This window comes from Kogia breviceps, chromosome 1, assembly GCF_026419965.1.
Source record: "Kogia breviceps isolate mKogBre1 chromosome 1, mKogBre1 haplotype 1, whole genome shotgun sequence".
Classification (NCBI taxonomy): Eukaryota; Metazoa; Chordata; class Mammalia; order Artiodactyla; family Physeteridae; genus Kogia; species Kogia breviceps.
In genome coordinates, this window is record NC_081310.1 from 127,381,647 (window position 1) to 127,399,822 (window position 18,176).

At 34.1% G+C, this 18,176-nt stretch overlaps 1 protein-coding gene across 1 annotated transcript in view; it reads left to right on the forward strand.

The window, feature by feature from the left end:
• The window catches only part of SYDE2 (synapse defective Rho GTPase homolog 2), a 38,956-nt gene that overhangs the window by 11,414 nt on the left and 9,366 nt on the right, over positions 1–18,176 (forward strand). The window contains exons 2-5 of the mRNA XM_059061447.2: positions 1–139; positions 5,572–6,674; positions 10,368–10,494; positions 16,997–17,178. The exon at positions 1–139 is cut by the window's left edge and continues 557 nt beyond it. Of these exons, the coding sequence (XP_058917430.2) occupies positions 1–139; positions 5,572–6,674; positions 10,368–10,494; positions 16,997–17,178 (1,551 nt within the window). The remainder of the gene's footprint in view (positions 140–5,571; positions 6,675–10,367; positions 10,495–16,996; positions 17,179–18,176) is intronic.

An 18,176-nucleotide genomic window follows, 5' to 3' on the forward strand; every position in this document is an offset into this window, starting at 1 on the left:
ACACAGTCAAATGAAATAAATCCTATAGATTCTATCTATTCCACAGAGTTTGTGCAGCAGTACAAGCAAAGGCATGGACACAAGACACAAGAAGGTATAATAGTAGAGGAGAGTCCCATGTTGAAATCTCCTTTTGCAGGTAAAGATGATCATATATCTGCCTTTTCTTCTTCCATTTTTCAATTCTTTGGCAGTATCTAAAACTAAATATAGATGTCTGTTGTAGCTATGTACTTTTCCTTACAAAGTGAGTGTATTTTCATGAAAATAAACAAAACTGAAAAAGGTTTATAAACATTTTTATGTACATGGTGGTTTAATTATTCCTATTACAGACTTGGTTTTTTAAGGGGTGAAAGAGCTGGGGTAGTCCTACACCAACTTTTAGTGTGTATGGTGTGGTTTTAGTATGTCTATCCTTTGAGGCAGTAATTGCTTTTCTCTTAGTTGAAAGAATGGTGTCACAGGGACTGGAAGAGATATATTCTGCATGTATGTCTTGTTTTGCTTCATTCATTTATTTATTCATTCATTCATTCACACCTGGTCTGGCCACAGATGAAAAATTGTATATTCAGTATACTAGCAGTCATTAGTTTTCACTTTTGTGCCTACATTTCCTCAGAAACAAAGGAAAAGAAGAAGAGAAAAAGAAAGGAGAGGTAGAAGTAAAGATCTTGCAAATAGGTGCTACAATAGATATGAAACCCAGAAAGGAAATAATTGAAGTTTGATATGTATTAGGTTGAACCATATGAAACTGCCAATATTTAACAGTTTTTGGTCTGAAAAAAAAAAACCAAAAACCTGGCATTTCATATAGTTCAACCTAATGGTGTTATTTTTCCTTGATTGCCTTGATTTCTGGTGTGCTTTTTAAATTTAGTCCCAGACGCACTACCTAGGAAAACACTACCTAAGCACTTTTAGTTGCAGTTATTAAATGTTGAATAGAAAGCAGTTCTATACAATATCGAGTCATTTTAATTTATAAAATTTCAAATGATACAGAATAGTCAAAGATATGGGGTATAGCAGATGCTGTTAGTACTTGTTCATATCCCTTGGGTTTTATTACTTATTTAAATGGAGGCGGCCTACTTTCAAAAATCAGTATCTGCATCTCTACTTGAGGACTCCTTCCGAAGTGTTAGGGAGTCTCCTGCAGGAAATCCCGGGAGTGCCCCTCAACTAGCGACTGACAGGAGTTGGTATAGGCCTACCCCAGCTCCCTCCACACTTGGGTGGGATAATTCTATATTGTTTCCCAGAGTTTTCTCATGAAGTTAAGCTCCAGGTGCCCATAGTGGTAGCAGGCTTGATAATTCACCTTGAATTTTATCCTGAATTTTTTCACTTTCTTGCTGATCTTTTTGTACTTTACAAGTAATCTACTTGCATTTGGATCCTTTTTTCAGGGGTATGAGGAGAAGGAGTAAATGTTATATTGATAAGAAAAAAAGTGAGTTAAAAAACAGTGCGAACTGTATGATGTCAATTTTGAAAGAAACAATGAAAAGCTGTCCCGGAACTGTTAATGCTTGACCCACCCCTACCCCCTGGTGTTGGGATTAAAATTGTGTGTGTGCATTTCTAATTGTAGACTGATTTTCCAGAGCAAATGTGTGCTTCTTTTGTAATATGGATGGGAAGAGGAATAAATAGTCTATAAAATAATAGTTTGGAACAGAGGTTGTGGTCAGGATGGAGTGATGAGGAAGGCTTGCAGGAGAGTAGGGCAGACAGATAGTGATGGGTCTGGAATGGTGCAGAAAAGGCAAGAGGGCATAAGTATAAGAGCAACATTAGAGAGCCAGTGTCTGTAAAGTGATATACACTTTAAGTACTGTCTTTAAACTTTATTACTTTATGTTTGTGGCAAATTGTGAATCTGTAAAGACTGACAGACATTACCAAAAAAACAAAAAACAAAAAACCACCCAAATTTGAAAGTACAATAGGGCTGCCAATTATGTCTCCTTTCTTACTGTTATTATTCTCTTAAGTATATTATCACAACAAGCACATTCCTAAGTTGACCAAAGGAAGTATTTGGACAGTTCGTTTATATGTCATCTTTTTTTTTTGCTTTAGTTTGATCAGAAAGGTCATTTACCTAAAGTGGTATGTTTTCTTTAGCAACATTGGCAGAAATCTGTTGGGAAATAGGCAAAGAGAATGGTTGAATTTCAAAATAATTTTTTGATTAAGAAATAGGAAAGTTTAAGTATTTTTAATATGAATGACAATTTTATGATCATCCTAACACAATTGTGACTTGTTTTTTGCCTGTTAACTTCTGTTTGTATATGTATCTTTTACTTAGTTGCTGACATAGTGGACTATTTTTGGTTTTTGCTAATTTCACTTGCTATCTATATTTTGTATTGTTACATGTAGATTAATGTTATGATTGTTTCCCTATTTTTAAAGTATTTAATTGAGTTGATGTGCCCTAATCTGTTTGACTGGTTCCTTAATGTTGGGTGTTAATAGAATCTTTCCACTACTGTTGCAGTGATCTTTATCATGATCTATTTTGCTTCATTAGTATCGATTACTAGTATCTTTACTTGGTCTTTTTAGCTGGTAACTATTATAGGTAATTTCTATATTGTACTTCCTGAAAGGTTTACCAATTTATATACAATTAACAATTGGTTAATTCATTTATTCAATAAACACTGAGTTTCTGCTATGTGCCAGTTACTGTTCTAGATGCTGAAGGAGTGTGCCAGTTTCAACTGACTCTAGCCTGGTTCATAAATTTATATTTAAAGATTTTCATTTTATGCTTTCCCCTTACAAGCTATAGCTAATCTGTTATTTGGTTAGTATAATTTTGGTTTAATTTTAAGTGATTGTTCAAATTGGTCATATTTCAGCTTTTGGATTTTATAAAAACAAAGCATTAAAAAAAATAAATTCAGTCTTGTCTGCAGTAGAAATTGCTAACAAATACAGTATTTCATTTTAATAATTAGGTAAGGACTTCAGTAGGAAATATTTAATGCATAATATGTAAAAAAGTCAGTATTTTAGATTAACTCTTTATTGATTTAATAAAACCTAGAGCAATTTCATATACTGGGTAGCTTTTTTAGGCCATGATAAAATAGATTGTAGACTACAGCAGGACTGACTACTATAGAATGTTTTAGACCAGGAAACCAGTAGAATTGTACTACAATTTACAGTACAAGGGAATGCTTTGTCTAGTTTATCAAACACTCCATTTCTTATTAGTTGCTTACCAGAAAAGCCCAGCAGGCATACTTAAAATAGTCCTTTCTCTATAAAGAAACTACTTTGTCAATAGGACACATTGAAGGGTGGGGGGAGAATACTATGTTAATACTTTAAAGAAAGGTCATTTAATCTACTGATTCTTGAAATGAATAAACACTTTTTTCTCATTTTAATTGTCAAATGTAGTATTACATAGAGTAACCTCTGATATTAGGGTCATTAAGGATCTTTATAAGGAATAATTAAAGTATGAACAATTAATTTAAATTTTAAATAATTGGGATAATAACAACAGAGTTTTAGAAGTTATTTTCACTTTGTTCTATTAATTTGAAAACTTAATAGGAAAAGGTTCAGATTTTTAAATGAAATTAATTAGTCTACATTCTTTTTTTGGGTGGGGAATTGAAAGTTTAAGGTTAAATGGAATACTTTAACTTCTTAATAATAGTTGAGAAAAGGTATCTGAAAATCAGTTTGATGTATATGTATGGACAGAAAATTGTTTAAAAGGATGGAGAGACTGAAAGCGTAGTATTTTAGAGCATAGATTCTGAAAGCCTGTGTTTAGGTTTGAGTCCTAATTCTTCCACTTTCTTCCAGCTTTGTGATCTTAGACAGATTAGCTCATGCATGAGGTTCCTTACCTGGAGAATGAGGTGGTATTGCTATTTTAACTCTTAAGGTTATTATGAGAGTTTAATGAGGATATCTGCTCATACTAATTATTAAATTAATTTTTCACACTTTGTCTAGCTCAGTAAATGTTGGCTGGTATTATTTAAAATAATAATTAAATATTAATAATAACAATAGAAACTACTTTTAATATTATTAATTTTTATTTATTTATTTTGTGGTACACGGGCCTCTCACTGTTGTGGCCTCTCCGTTGCGGAGCACAGGCTCCAGACGCGCAGGCTCAGCGGCCATGGCTCACGGGCCCAGCCGCTCCGCGGCATGTGGGATCTTCCCGGACCGGTGCACGAACCCGTGACCCCTGCATTGGCAGGCAGACTCTCAACCACTGCGCCACCAGGAAAGCCCTTAATATGATTTTCACCACAATATTTACCATGATTAATCTCCTGGTAGTGCGGTTTTACAGTGGTTAATGGCTTGGCAATGTGGGCTATTATTTACTTTATTTGTACTTTTTTGAATTTTTAAAAAATGTTTTATTGTAAACCTGAATAATTTTGACATTTAGGAAAAAATAAAACCATTTTTGTGTGGAGAAGAATTCGAAAGAATTTTAACACTTTACTCTTCATGAAAATTGAAAATTATAAAAAACATTTTATCTCTGTACTGTCATTTAATATATTAAAATTGCAAAGAAAGGCCCTAATTTAGCTTTTGAAGTTCTACGGAATTATTGCATACAGATAATACAAGAAAGAAAATGTCTATACAGTTTTAAAAATTATTCAGTTAGGTTTATGATATTCATTATTCAGTTTTTCTTGATTAACTAGTGTTCATTCTATGTAATCTTTGGTGATATGTTCTAATAGAATTTTAGAGCCAACTAAGTTGGCTCTTAGTTGTCAAAATATACACTTATTTGGTTTTTAACTTTTTTTTAAAACCAGGAATGCTATGTGATGAAATTTAGTTTTTAGAGAATGGTAAATATAGAGGAATCTTTTTTTTTTTTTTTTTCCCCGGTACGCGGGCCTCTCACTGCTGTGGCCCCTCCCGTTGCGGAGCACAGGCTCTGGATACGCAGGCTCAATGGCCATGGCTCACGGGCCCAGCCGCTCCGCGGCTTGCGGGATCTTCCCCGACCGGGATACGAGCCCATGTCCCCTGCATTGGCAGGCGGACTCTCAACCACTGCGCCACCAGGGAAGCCCAGGAGTCATTCTTATATTAGGTAGAATTTATAAATAAACATATTAAAATAGGAAACATGTTGAAATTAATGTTTTAATATGTTAAAATGAACATATTAAAATAGGAAGCTTTCCTAGTTTTCTCTGATACCCACATTTACAGTTATAAATACATGCTCACTGAAGTATATTGCAGTGGGAAATATTTAAAAGGAACCTATATTACCTTTCCTCCAAAGCGTCAGAATAGAAGGGCAGATGGAGAGGGAGATGTTTCTTTCCGCTGTAAGCCATTTGTAGATCTTGATATTCTGCTTGAACATGGTAATGGAGATTCATCTAAACTTTTGACTAAATCTCACCCTTAAGAAGAGACAGGGAAGAATTTCTATCCATGTGAGAGCTTGTTAGGTTGGTGTTTTATAAAGTAAAAATAAAAGTAGGAATCAAAACATTTCACCTTATAATATCTTTTATTTTCAAGGTCCTGGGATAGTAGCTGCTACAAATAAGCCTGATTTGGGAGTTACAGGACCATCTTCTCCAAGCCCTAGCCCTGTGAAAAAAGGCAGTTCAATTCATTGGTCTTTCCCGGATAAAATAAAATCTCCACGAACTGTGAGGAAACTTTCCATGAGAATGAAAAGGTTGCCAGAATTTAGCCGGAAACTGAGTGTTAAAGGAACCTTGAATTATGGAAACAATCCAGATAATATGCCTTCCTTGTCTAAATGTAACTGTCAAGAAATTCATCATGCTGTTATTCTACCTTCTGGGAACACAACCACAGCTGCTAAGAGGAATGTTATAAGCCGGTACCATCTTGATACTAGTGTGTCTTCTCAGCACAGCTACCAGAAGAAAACCTCTGGGAGTTCCAAGTATTCCTGCAAAAGTGGTTACCTCAGTGATGGAGATTCTCCTGAACTTATAGCTAAATCTAGCAAACATGGATGTGAAAACAAATTTGCAAAAGGAAAAGAAATAATTCCAAATAGTTGCAGCAAAAATGAAATAGACATTGATGCTTTTAGACATTATAGCTTTTCTGATCAACCTAAGTGTTCTCAGTACATATCTGGGCTCATGAGTGTGCATTTCTATGGTGCTGAGGATTTAAAACCACCTCGGATAGATTCAAAAGATGTCTTTTGTGCAATTCAGGTAGATTCAGTAAACAAAGCCAGAACAGCTTTGCTCACATGTCGGACAACGTTTTTAGACATGGATCACACTTTCAACATAGAAATTGAAAATGCACAGCATTTGAAATTAGTAGTATTCAGTTGGGAACCCACTCCAAGAAAAAATCGAGTGTGTTGTCATGGAACTGTTGTTCTTCCCACCTTATTCAGAGTGACAAAGACACATCAGTTGGCTGTCAAACTTGAACCTAGAGGTCTTATTTATGTGAAAGTGACTCTTTTGGAACAGTGGGAGAATTCACTTCATGGACTAGATATAAATCGAGAACCAGTAATATTTGGTGTTGATATTCGAAAAGTTGTAGAGAAAGAAAATATAGGCTTGATGGTACCACTCCTGATTCAGAAATGTATTATGGAAATTGAAAAGAGAGGATGTCAGGTATTATTTTACTGTGTTTCTCTATTGCCCCCTTATTTGAGTAATAATTTGAGTAATAATTAGATTTATTTGAGTAATAATTAAATTTATTTATAGTAAGTCTTGGGGGAAGGAGTTCAAGGTAAGTTAAAAAAAAATCCAATTTAGACTTTTTCTCATTCGGATTCTTTATTTTTATTCCATTACTGTTTAGGATGTAATTTATGCCTTAACCTCTGTTGTCAGTGATTGAAAGCATGCTAGATGGTTCCATAATTTATGTTGTGATGCAGAGCTGCATGGTCTTATACCTAGAGATGAAGATTGCTTTACAATGGCATTCCTCGGAAAAGCCAGAGCCGATAACATAGGCTAAGCCTAATTCATTTAAGGAATGTTTCTGAATGGTTTGACATTCTTTTGGTAGAGAGTTTGACAGTGAATATTATAACCCTGTTTCACTCCTAAATTTAACTCCCTGCCCTTATTCCCTGTTCTCCCTCAGTTCCACTCTTTGGAAAGCATAAGCTTATCCATGTCTTACCTTTGGGATAGCGTGGAGGATAAGGAGAGGTCCTACTAATAAAAGCACATCTCATTCTCTTTTCCTTTTAAAGAAGGTAAAAGCAGTTCATTAGAACAAACAAACCTGGTGTTATTTGTAACAAGATATATAAATGTTAACTAGTTAGTAGACCTTATCTTTATTTTCATTTATACATGTAGACTATGACAGTGAGAAACTGTATCACTGAGGATATTAATCTGAGGTATAAGTAATTATCTGTACTAATTTTTTGCAATACAAAATAAGTCTAAGCATCATTATGTTCTGAAGTATTTTGCTTTAGTGCTATCAGAATTTATAACATTCATTAAAAAATATCGAGGATAAATACCACAAAATCTGAAATATGATTTCTTTATAAGAATGTAGAAACAAACTTAAAATAACCTACCTTGAATTTAACATGGAAATGATAGAAATTGCATAAGTTAGTGGAGTTTTGTATAAAGGTACAAGAGACTTGGATTCTGGTTTCTCATCCATTATTGGCTGTGTGATGTTGGGCAAGTCACTTAATCTCTGTGGGTCTTTTTTGCTTATATTAAATAAAAATAGATGCAGTAGCTTCCTGAAGCTGAGAGGTAGGACATTTGAATTTTTGAAACCTCTTTTCAGATATGTGATTCCATCAAGTCAAGTTTATGTCATCTGGGTGGAAGTGAGGCCTTTAGTTTCCAATCCAACTTTTGGTCCAGTTACTTTTTTCTTAAGGTCCTCTGTTTTTCCTGTATTTTTTTTTTTTTCCACGCAGCATGTAGGGAGGCCAGAGATTAGGCAGACTTTAAAGGTAATTATTTAAACAGAAACTTTTACAATTGTATATTAAAATAAGTAACTCAAATAGTGCTGTACTTTTACAGTCTATTTTCTGAAAATATTTTATAAAGAGCAAGTATATAAAACTGTAATAACTGATTTTAAATGCCAAGAAATTATTTTTAGCAATGCTTTTTATTTCTATACGTAAAGTTTAGAAAGATTTATTTTAATAAATAATTATTTCATTTGAAATAAAAAGTAAAAAAATTCTACAGTTGTATGTGTGGAGCTGTACTTTTTCAACACCTTTTCTTGTTTTGTCTCTTGCTTCTCCTGTTGCACCCCAACACATGCACAGAAAGAGGCTGATTGTGCCTGCAGTTTACAGAGCAGCATACTGCTTAAATTTTGTTTACCTCTCTAGTCAGTAATTATTCTTATTTTTTTACAATGAATATCAGGTTTTGATAGTCAAACAAAAAATGGTTTGTGATATCTTCGAAATACTTTGAAGGCTACTACCACCTGTCTCCTGCTTCCAATAGGAAAAATTAGTATAGAAATCATCCTCATGGGCCATCCGGTTCAGATTCTGTCCTCAATTGAGGCATCAAGCATGTACTTCAAGTGTTTGATTCAAGAAGTCAGCCTCTGAAGGTAGGGATATATCCTAAAATATCCCTTCCTGACATATCCATATTAGCTCTTCCTTCTTTTATTCACCTTTAAAACTATATTTGTAATTGCAGCTTTTGGGATAACATGTTCCATTAATTTATTACTTGCTATTGAAGTATTGCTTTCTTTAATTTGTTCTAGGTTCATCTCTTTTTCAAGTTTAAGAGGATACATCCTTATGAAATTTTGTGACATTTAAGTGTGCTTACACCAGAAGGGCTGTACTCAAGTTAGTTTCTTCTCATGTGGTAGCATTTCCTTTGATCCTGTTTAATATTTTAGTTTCATTGTCTGGATCATCTACCATTCTGCTTTTCTTTCTTGTGATGATGTGAATGTACCATGAATGTGCATAAGAACAGGAAATTTGAATTTTCTTTCCAGTACCTTCCTCGATTTCCCATATCATGTTGATTCTTTTGAATGCAGCAGCACCTTGAATTACCTTCCCTTAGAAATAGTTGTAGGTTCTTTACTATCTTTCAATTAATACTTAATGCTTGTCATCGCAAGTATTTTGGATAACATTTCCATGTATCCATTAGTGATGCTTTCCTATATTGAGACCCACTTTCTGTAGTATATTCTATCAGTTATTTAAAAACTCAGAAGAGGTTGTCATAAGTAAACTGAGAAATTTCATTTGCATTATTCCTCTAGATCATTTTTAACATTTTAAAGTGATTCCTAGTTCAAATCCTTAGGGATTGCACTGTGTGTTTTCACTTTATTTCTGTCTTGAAATAATTTCTTTATCTGTAACTTCTTTCAATTCAAGGTGATTAAACTTCCTAAATAGTCTTTGATGTGGAAGTATAGGTGACAACCACTTTCCTCAATTTTCTTGAAGGTTTATCCTTTTAAAAAAATCCAATTGCTTAATCAGGCATGTTTTCTCTTTAAGATACCATGTTGATTTCCTCTTAGTGAATTAATACTGAACTAACAGTGTTTAAAAAACAAACCTTTTTAATGTAGGTTGAGGGGAGAGTGAGTGGTGTCTTTGCATCTTATATACATTTTGAACTAAAAGTTTTATTTTACCTTTGATATATTATTTTAATTGAATTTCCTTCATTGCTTTATAATCAATTAATTTGATAAGTTAAAAAATCCTAGATTTACTTTTACTTCTTCTTTAGAACCTTTTTTTTTTTTTAAGATAACTTTACACAAATAGTATACTGGAAACTTCTTTCAAAAATATACTTTTTTAGAATAAATAAATCGAGTTTTAAAGAGATTAAGTAACTTGCTCAAATTCACCAAGCAAGGAGTGATAATGTGGAGTTTTATGAATCCAAAACCCTAGTTTAACTTCTGTGCTGTATTACTTCAGTCTAGAGCAAAAGATGTGAAAGGGCAACATCTTGGGGCATGGAGATATTGTTTGAGCATGTAAAACTAAAGGGTAGGGATTGTATCTTTGCTTAAGATATGATAGCCAGCATTACAGAAATCACAGTATATTGTTCAAATTTAAAGGAAAGAATATAATTTTTTATTAAACTATATAACTATAACTATAATCAGTATAGTCTATACTATAGATTTCAAAAAGAGACTTTTGAAAGCTATGTTTGAGATATTTTTAATTAAATGCCATCAGAACATATTAGATTGCCAAATTCATGTGATTTATACATACTGCACTATAATATTTTCTCTTTATCCAATTTACCATAATGTGGCCATAATTTTATTTCTAGGTAGTAGGCCTGTACCGATTATGTGGCTCGGCAGCAGTCAAGAAAGAACTTCGAGAGGCTTTTGAGAGGGATAGCAAAGCTGTTGGTCTGTGTGAAAGCCAATACCCAGATATAAATGTAATAACAGGTAATAGATGTTATTTTTATGTACACATTCTGGAAAGACTACATCTGCAGGAAAGAGAATTGAAATAATATTTTGTAGCCTAAATTTAATTTGGTTTTATTCTGCAGTCTTATTTTCCTTCTTTTACAAACACTACTGTGTTATTTTCTGTGGGGAGATACCAAGATATGGTCCCTGTCCTCAAACAGCCAACGAGTGTTGGGAGGAAGAGACCTACATTAAATTAACTGTAGTAGCTAACAGAAGGAAAAGGTTACCTTTTCTTCATAGAGGGATAAATAAAATGTCATCAGAGTTCAGTTTGACTGGAGCTGATATAATATAAGGGGCATTGACTATCTGGTTAGAGAATTTAGATTTATTTACTAGGCAGAGGGGATCCATCAACAATTTTTGAGCAGAGGAGTGAAATCTTTAGATAGTCTTCAGGAATATTTATCTGGCAAGTCTGTGTGATGGACTGAAATTAGAAGATGCAAGAGGAAGGAAAACCAGTTAGGAGGCCTTGGCAATAGTCTCAGCAAGGAGGTAATGAGACTGGATGGCATCTGGCAGCAGCAGCAACAGCAGGAAGAAATAGAATTGAAAGTATTTGAAGAAAGGGAGGGCCCAGACAATCCTGACTTTTGACACCTGGTTGATTGGGTTCCATTAGCAGAAACAAGAAAGCTGAGAGGAAAGCTACTGCTTTTGCTGGAGAAATGTAGAAAAAGATTATGAATTGGGTTTCTTTTTCAAACTTATATATTGAATTTGATGTACTAGTAGGAGATCTCAGTGGACATACCAAGAATATATCTCCTACAGCTAAGGAGAGGATGTAAGTAGAATGTGAGGGATCTGCTGTTTACCTAGGTGATGAATGCAGTCCAACGTATAGCGTTGTAAATACACTTCTAATACCCCGACTGGTGGGGGTAGAAAACGACTGGTGGGGGTAGAAAACGGCAATTTGATGGTCATTGGGACTAGTTGTAATTAACGCCTTGCAGTTGTCTATAGACTTTGAAAAGACAAGAACTTTGAGCATCTCCAAACTTTGGAGGCAGGTAAAGAAAGAAGAAACAGCTAAAGAGATTGAGAGGAAAGGAGTCAGAAAGTATGGGAAACAAGAGAGTACAGAGTGTTAAGGAAAGGTGTGATGCACTGTCATTCTGAGAGATCATATAAAATAAGAACAGAAAAAAGGCCTTTGAATTTGGCCATTAGGAGATTTTTCATAACTAATCGATATTCGAGGTCTATTGGCTTATAATTCCATGTTTGTTTTTTGTTGTTGTTTTACTTTTTATTAGCAAAGTTTTCAAGCATATACACAAGTAGAGAGAATACTATGATAAACCTTCTTTATCCATCACCTGGCTTCCATAATCAACACATGACCAAACCTGTCTCATTTATACCCCTCATTTGATTCTCCCCAAACTTGGACTATTTTGAACCATATCTCAGCTATCACATCCTTTCACCTACAGATGCTTTGGTATGTATTTCTAGATCATCTGTGTATTTTGATAGTCTTTCTCTTCTCTCTACTGTCAACTACCGTTTTTTTTTTTTCTTGCTGTAATAGTGTTTGTTTTTCTCTTCTGATTTGCTTTCTTATTTTACACACAATTAATTGTCTAGGTGAGAATTTGAGGAAGGTTCAACTTGCACATATTCAAGAGATTTTTATTCATTGAAATCCTTAAAGCTAACTGTTAGGATTGAGGCTTTCCAAATAATTGAGCTTCCCAATCTCTGAACTCTGAATGACTGTATTTCATAGAATATTTAATATTATATTCTTGGATAACTACAACTTTGATCCCAAGCATTTTAATTCTAAGAGGGAGCAAACCAAAGCACTTTTTCTTTCTCTTAAGTTTTAGCAAACCAGAAATAATGGTTACTTTTATTTTATAAAGGAAGAAGGCATATTATTTCTACTAAAAAATGGGTTATTTCTACAAAAAAGTAGAATTTTTCCCTTAATAATGTGTAATTAACAAAATCAGCAAAGGACTCATTTTATGAATTTATTAAAGAAAACTTTTATAAATAGCAATTCTCAGAAAATTACACTCTATAAATAAAAGGAGATTTTTGTCTTGGTTGAAACCTTGTCTTGGAGATAAAAATTATATCAAATGTGTATAATGTAAAAAGATCAAGTGATGTGGTTTGAATTGATTACTTGTTATAAGAGAAGGTCCTTAGTTGGAAATTTGTAGCATATGCAGAAGGTATGACAGTAGGTCAATGAAACATTTATAGAAGTATTCTTTTCTAAAATTGAGAGTTTACATAATTTATGAATTGGGTATTTCTTGGCTTTATTCTTTATATATTCCATTTCAGTAAACCTGTTTTTCAGAAGAACCTAGAGCTGTTTTCTTTCTTGATAAAAAGCCAATGGAATGACTTAAGGTTTGTCTGAGAAATATCATTGGAATTGCAATAAAATATACACAAGGGCTCATTGTGGCTCAAACTAAAAGGTGTTGTTGATTTGGGGAACTGGCCAGTAATAGTGGTGCCTCATGTGTTTGTTCCATGTGAACTGACATTTCAAGTAAACTTTAAAATATAATTAACAGTTCAGTAGGTCTAAAAGAAGAGATATTAATGGAGTGAATGATAGAGTTTACTCACAGTTTAACGCATTCTTAGTAGTTGGTTTGTCTGGAATACAGAATGAAGTGCTCCAGACAAACCAGATTTTTTTCAATCAGGTGCAAAATTTAAGGTATAAAATATATTCATAGTACAAGAGAAGAAATTAGAAAAGTCAACATTATTTATTTAGTGATTATTAGAGTTTTAGGCAGAGAGAACAGGGTGAATTTTGTGATTGAGAATTAATAAAATATAGGTACTTCAGACCAGCCTCTGAGAAGAAGTAGTTTTAGAGATTAGAATGACTTTTTTTTTAGTGTGGTGATACGTATATCCCACCATGGGGATGAGTAGAATTTCTCTGTGTAGTTGGTCCTGTGCCTGAATGAGGGTGAGAGGCATATGGTTTCATAGTATCTAACTATTACAGGGCAGCTTAAGAGATGTAACTAGAACCAGTTCTTTATTTATCAATAATTGCCTGCTTCAAGTACATGATAAAAGATTTACTGTGTTGCATTAAATAAACTTCATCATAAATTCTCCCCAAGTCTTTTTAAAGTAGCTCCTGTAACATTAAATATTGTCACCACAAATTTATTATCTTACGGTTTTTATGTCCCAGAGTGTTTGAAAGATGTTAAGAAGGCAATATGGCTTTAAGATGCTCCTGCCTATCACTAAGTTTTTTGGATAAGGCCATATAGCTAATTTCTAGATTGATGAGTAGTTGTATCATATATGTTACAACGCACTATGAATACCTCCTTTCTGTTTCATTTTATACAATCTTTTGATTATTTTTCCTGTGACATTTGTCTGCTTATAGAAAAGCAACTATAATTTTTACTTCAGTGAACATAATGTTCATTGAGCATACTTTTAAGTGCTTAATATTTGTTATAATAATTCTCTCTTATTTGCCCTCAAATTATAGTGAAGTAAGTAATCTTGAACTTGGGTTAATTTAAAATTCCATTTATATTAATGGTTGTTTAGCATATTAATCATATAAAAGATAATGATATTTGAAATATATGTTTCACTAAGGTATAAAGTTATCTTTTCTGGAGATCTTTTAGGTTTTGATTTAATATAATTGCATTACAGGGCAAGTCTCAAGCTACCAGGGCATATTGAGTTTTATAAGAACTAACAAGTCTTGCTTTGTCAAGGAACAAATATGGAACCTTTAAAAAAAATTATGCCCTAAGGGTTAGTAGTGTCTTTATTTGGCAGCTACAGAAAATTGCATTTTCACTTTCTAATTGTAACTCAATGCTCTTTACACTGAATGTTGCAATTCATTGTAGGAAACTAATGATAGTAGTAAAGATCACATGATATAAGTTAAGGAATGTGAATAAACAATTGTTGCATGGGTACTGTGTACAAAATGCTTTATCATTATCATCACTGTATGTCTAACATGTATTGATTATTATTACATGCCAAGCACTTTATATATGTTGTATCTCTGTATATATCAAAGAAAAAGTTTGGGGCTTCCCTGGTGGCACAGTGGTTGAGAATCCACCTGCCAATGAGGGGGATGCGGGTTTGAGCCCTGGTTCAGGAAGATCCCAGATGCCACTGCTGAGCCTGCGCTCTGGGGCCTGCGAGCCACAGCTGTCGAGCCCATGCGCTTAGAGCCCGTGCTCTGCAACAAGAGAAGCCACTGCAATGAGAAGCCCGCACACCGCAATGAGGAATAGCCCCTGCTCGCCACAACTAGAGAAAGCCTGTGCGCAGCAATGAAGACCCAACGCAGCCAAAAATAAATAAATAAAATAAATAAATTAAAAAAAAAAAAAAAAGAAAAAGTTTGGTCAATATTCTCTTGGTTCCTTAGTGCTATTTCCAGGTTATTACCTTTTTACTATTGAGTAGGAACTTATGCTCAATGAAGGAATAAGGCTTTTTGGAGGCCCATGGCACAGTCTTGCACCACCTCTGCCTTTCATATTTAACATCACCTACAGAACTCTTGGGCATTCCCATTTATTCAGTGAAGACTTTGATACCTCGCCTATGGTTAGATTTCCAACTGGAGTCCTGCCATCATCCTGAATGATTTTAACATACAAATGACCAATCCAGAACACTCTTCTTATCTAACCTAACTCTTATTGGGTATCAACTGATACCTTAAACTCTTTCTTGAAACATTCTTTCCTTGACTTCCTTGCACCATATTTGCCTGTCTCATCCCCACCCCCATCCTGCCTCTTCTTACCACTCATACTCCTTTAGCCATTCTTCCTACTGATGTTCTTCACGGCCTTCTCTTATCACTAGGCCTTCTCATATCATGCTGTATGCTGCCCTGATAATCTCAGTCATTCCCAAGTTTCCAGTTATCATCTTTAAGTTGATCATTCTCAGATCTGTGTCTCCAGCCATCTCTTTCCTGAGCCTCAGATTTTTATATCCAGTAGGCTTTAATGTCCCATAGATACCTTAAGTTTAATATGTTCAAAATGAAACTGCTTCCTGTACCCTAAAACATGGTTCTCCTCCTTTTTCCCCTATTTCAAGTAATAGCACTGTTATTCACCTAGATGCTGAAGCCCCAGACCTAGGAAATATCCTGACACCTCCTTTTCCCTCAAAATGATAAATGTATTTTTGACCCAGTGGTCCTGTTTTGGGAATTCGTCCTACCAACATACTTGCATACATACAAAGTAATTAAGTGCAGGTTATTCATTGTAGCATGTTTTGAAATAACAAAAGATTAGAAAGAACCTAAGTAGCTGTCTATTGCAATTGACTAGATCAAATTATGGGACATCCATACATTGGAATACTGTGATGTGGCTGTAAAAATGTTTGAAGAAAATCTCTTTGTACTGAAAATATGGCAAGGATATGATGTTAAATGAAAAAGCAAGAAACAGAACAGGACATATATGCTATCTTTTATGTAATAAAGGGGAACAAATAGTAATATATTATTTATATTTGCATAAGCAAATACTGGAAGGATGCATAAGAAACTAATGAACCATGGTCTATCAAATTTAAAAGATTTATTAGATGGGAAACTTTCTTTATGATCATGTTTAAATTCAAATTAAGCTCTCAAACTAAGTTCTCAGCTAAGCTGAGAGCATTTTCTAAATCAATATTGTCTCTATTAAGGTTTTTGGTATCAGAAATGTCTTCTATTTTTCCTTGTGATCACATTCTAGCCTTTAGCTAGTATCTTACCTACCTTCCTTATATGTAACAACCATTAATTACTCTTCCTGTTTCCTCTACTATAGGTATATCATCTCTTAGTTCATAACTACTTTTGGTGTGTTTGAAATTGACTTAACCTCATTCCTATTATAGTGACAAGTCTGATGTTTTCTGTTCTTGGCTTTTGGTTTCATTTGTTTGGTTTTAGGAATGATATTTTTCCTTCCATAGTATAGCATTAGAGATTATCCAGACTATCCAGTATGTATGTTTAAGCCATATCTTCTGTATTAAAGAGGAAATATATTTATATATCTCACTTATTTGCAAGGGCTTATGAAAAGCCTAGAAATTAAAAATTCACATAACTGGAATAATTTACAATTAATATTAGTATGCCTTATTTTCTTTTACATGCGCTTAGAGGAGCTTTTTATAAAGGATTTACTTTATGAACAAACCTAATATGTACGATAATTGGTTATTATGTGTGTACATCATTAGCATGGTTTCAAAACAAAAAGTCAATTAGTGAAGCAATTTCTAAGGGTACAAATTGCTATTGTTTTGTTATAATACTTCTTTTTACATTGTTGCTTTTATTGTTTTCAGAATGTTAAAAGTTCGCTGTAATAATTCTTTGAAAAAATATTCACCACACTTTTATTTCACTCTTAAGACTAATTGCCATCTGTCTCTGGTTTGTTTTCTGAAGGTGTTCTTAAGGATTATTTAAGAGAACTTCCTTCTCCTCTGATAACAAAGCAGCTTTATGAGGCTGTATTAGATGCAATGGCAAAAAATCCTTTGAAAATGTCATCAAATGGATGTGACAATGATCCCAGTGATTCTAAGTACACTGTTGACCTGCTGGATTGTCTGCCTGACGTTGAGAAGGTAAGCAGAGTTGGTATGCATTGAAGGTAAGCACAATTGGTATGCATTCTTTCTGGAAGCCAGCTAATGAATTGTATACTTAGCTCCAGAGCTACAAATAATTTTTTAGATATTTGACATTTGTAGCACTCATGAGCTTTAGCTCTGCCTTTGCCAAAGGCTACTTTAAACAGTGTAAATCTAGAAATTGCTTCTGAAACAGAATAAATCTAGAAAATAATGTTATCTTTTCTGTATATGATTTTAGCCTAGGCATGAATACTCCCTATAAGTTTTAAAAGAGTATTGTTATTATTAAAATGATATACGTTTATTATAGAAAATTTAGGAAGATATAGAAAAGAAGAATGGAAATTATAATTATCAATATCTAAAGGCAACAATAATTATCATTTTGGTGTAGTTCCTTTTAGTATTTTAAAAATATGGTACCTGATTGGTGTACATGGCTTAGCCTCAAGACTTAAACAGCCCCCCCCACCACCATTTCCTTCCTCCTTGTCTCTTTCCATTTGCCCCGTCCCCACAATCTGAATCTTGGGACCAGTATCTTCAGGTATGCCTGCAGGAGAGATAGGATGACTGGGTCTGCAAAACTAGTTTTAGCCTAATTTTAGCTCTTGTTCCTTAGAACAAAAGGGAAAATAAGGGAAAGAAATGTGGCCAGGCTTATCCAGATGAGGCCGGCTTAGCCTATATTTCTTTCTTTTTAAAAAATATTTATTTATTTATTTATTTATTTGGCTGTGTGGGGTCTTTGTTGCGGTGTGTGGGATCTAGTTCCCCAACCAGGGATCAAACCCGGGACCCCTGCATTGGGAGCACAAAGTCTCAGCCACTGGACCAGCAGGGAAGTCCCTATATTTCATATCATATGAGAACAGAAAGTCCAAGAGTGAGTGGGTAGAAATGTTTTAAGCCCAATACCTTCGTTCACTAATTGATTGTAGTCATCTGAATGGCCTGTACTCTCTGGTTAGATTAGCAATTACTGCTCC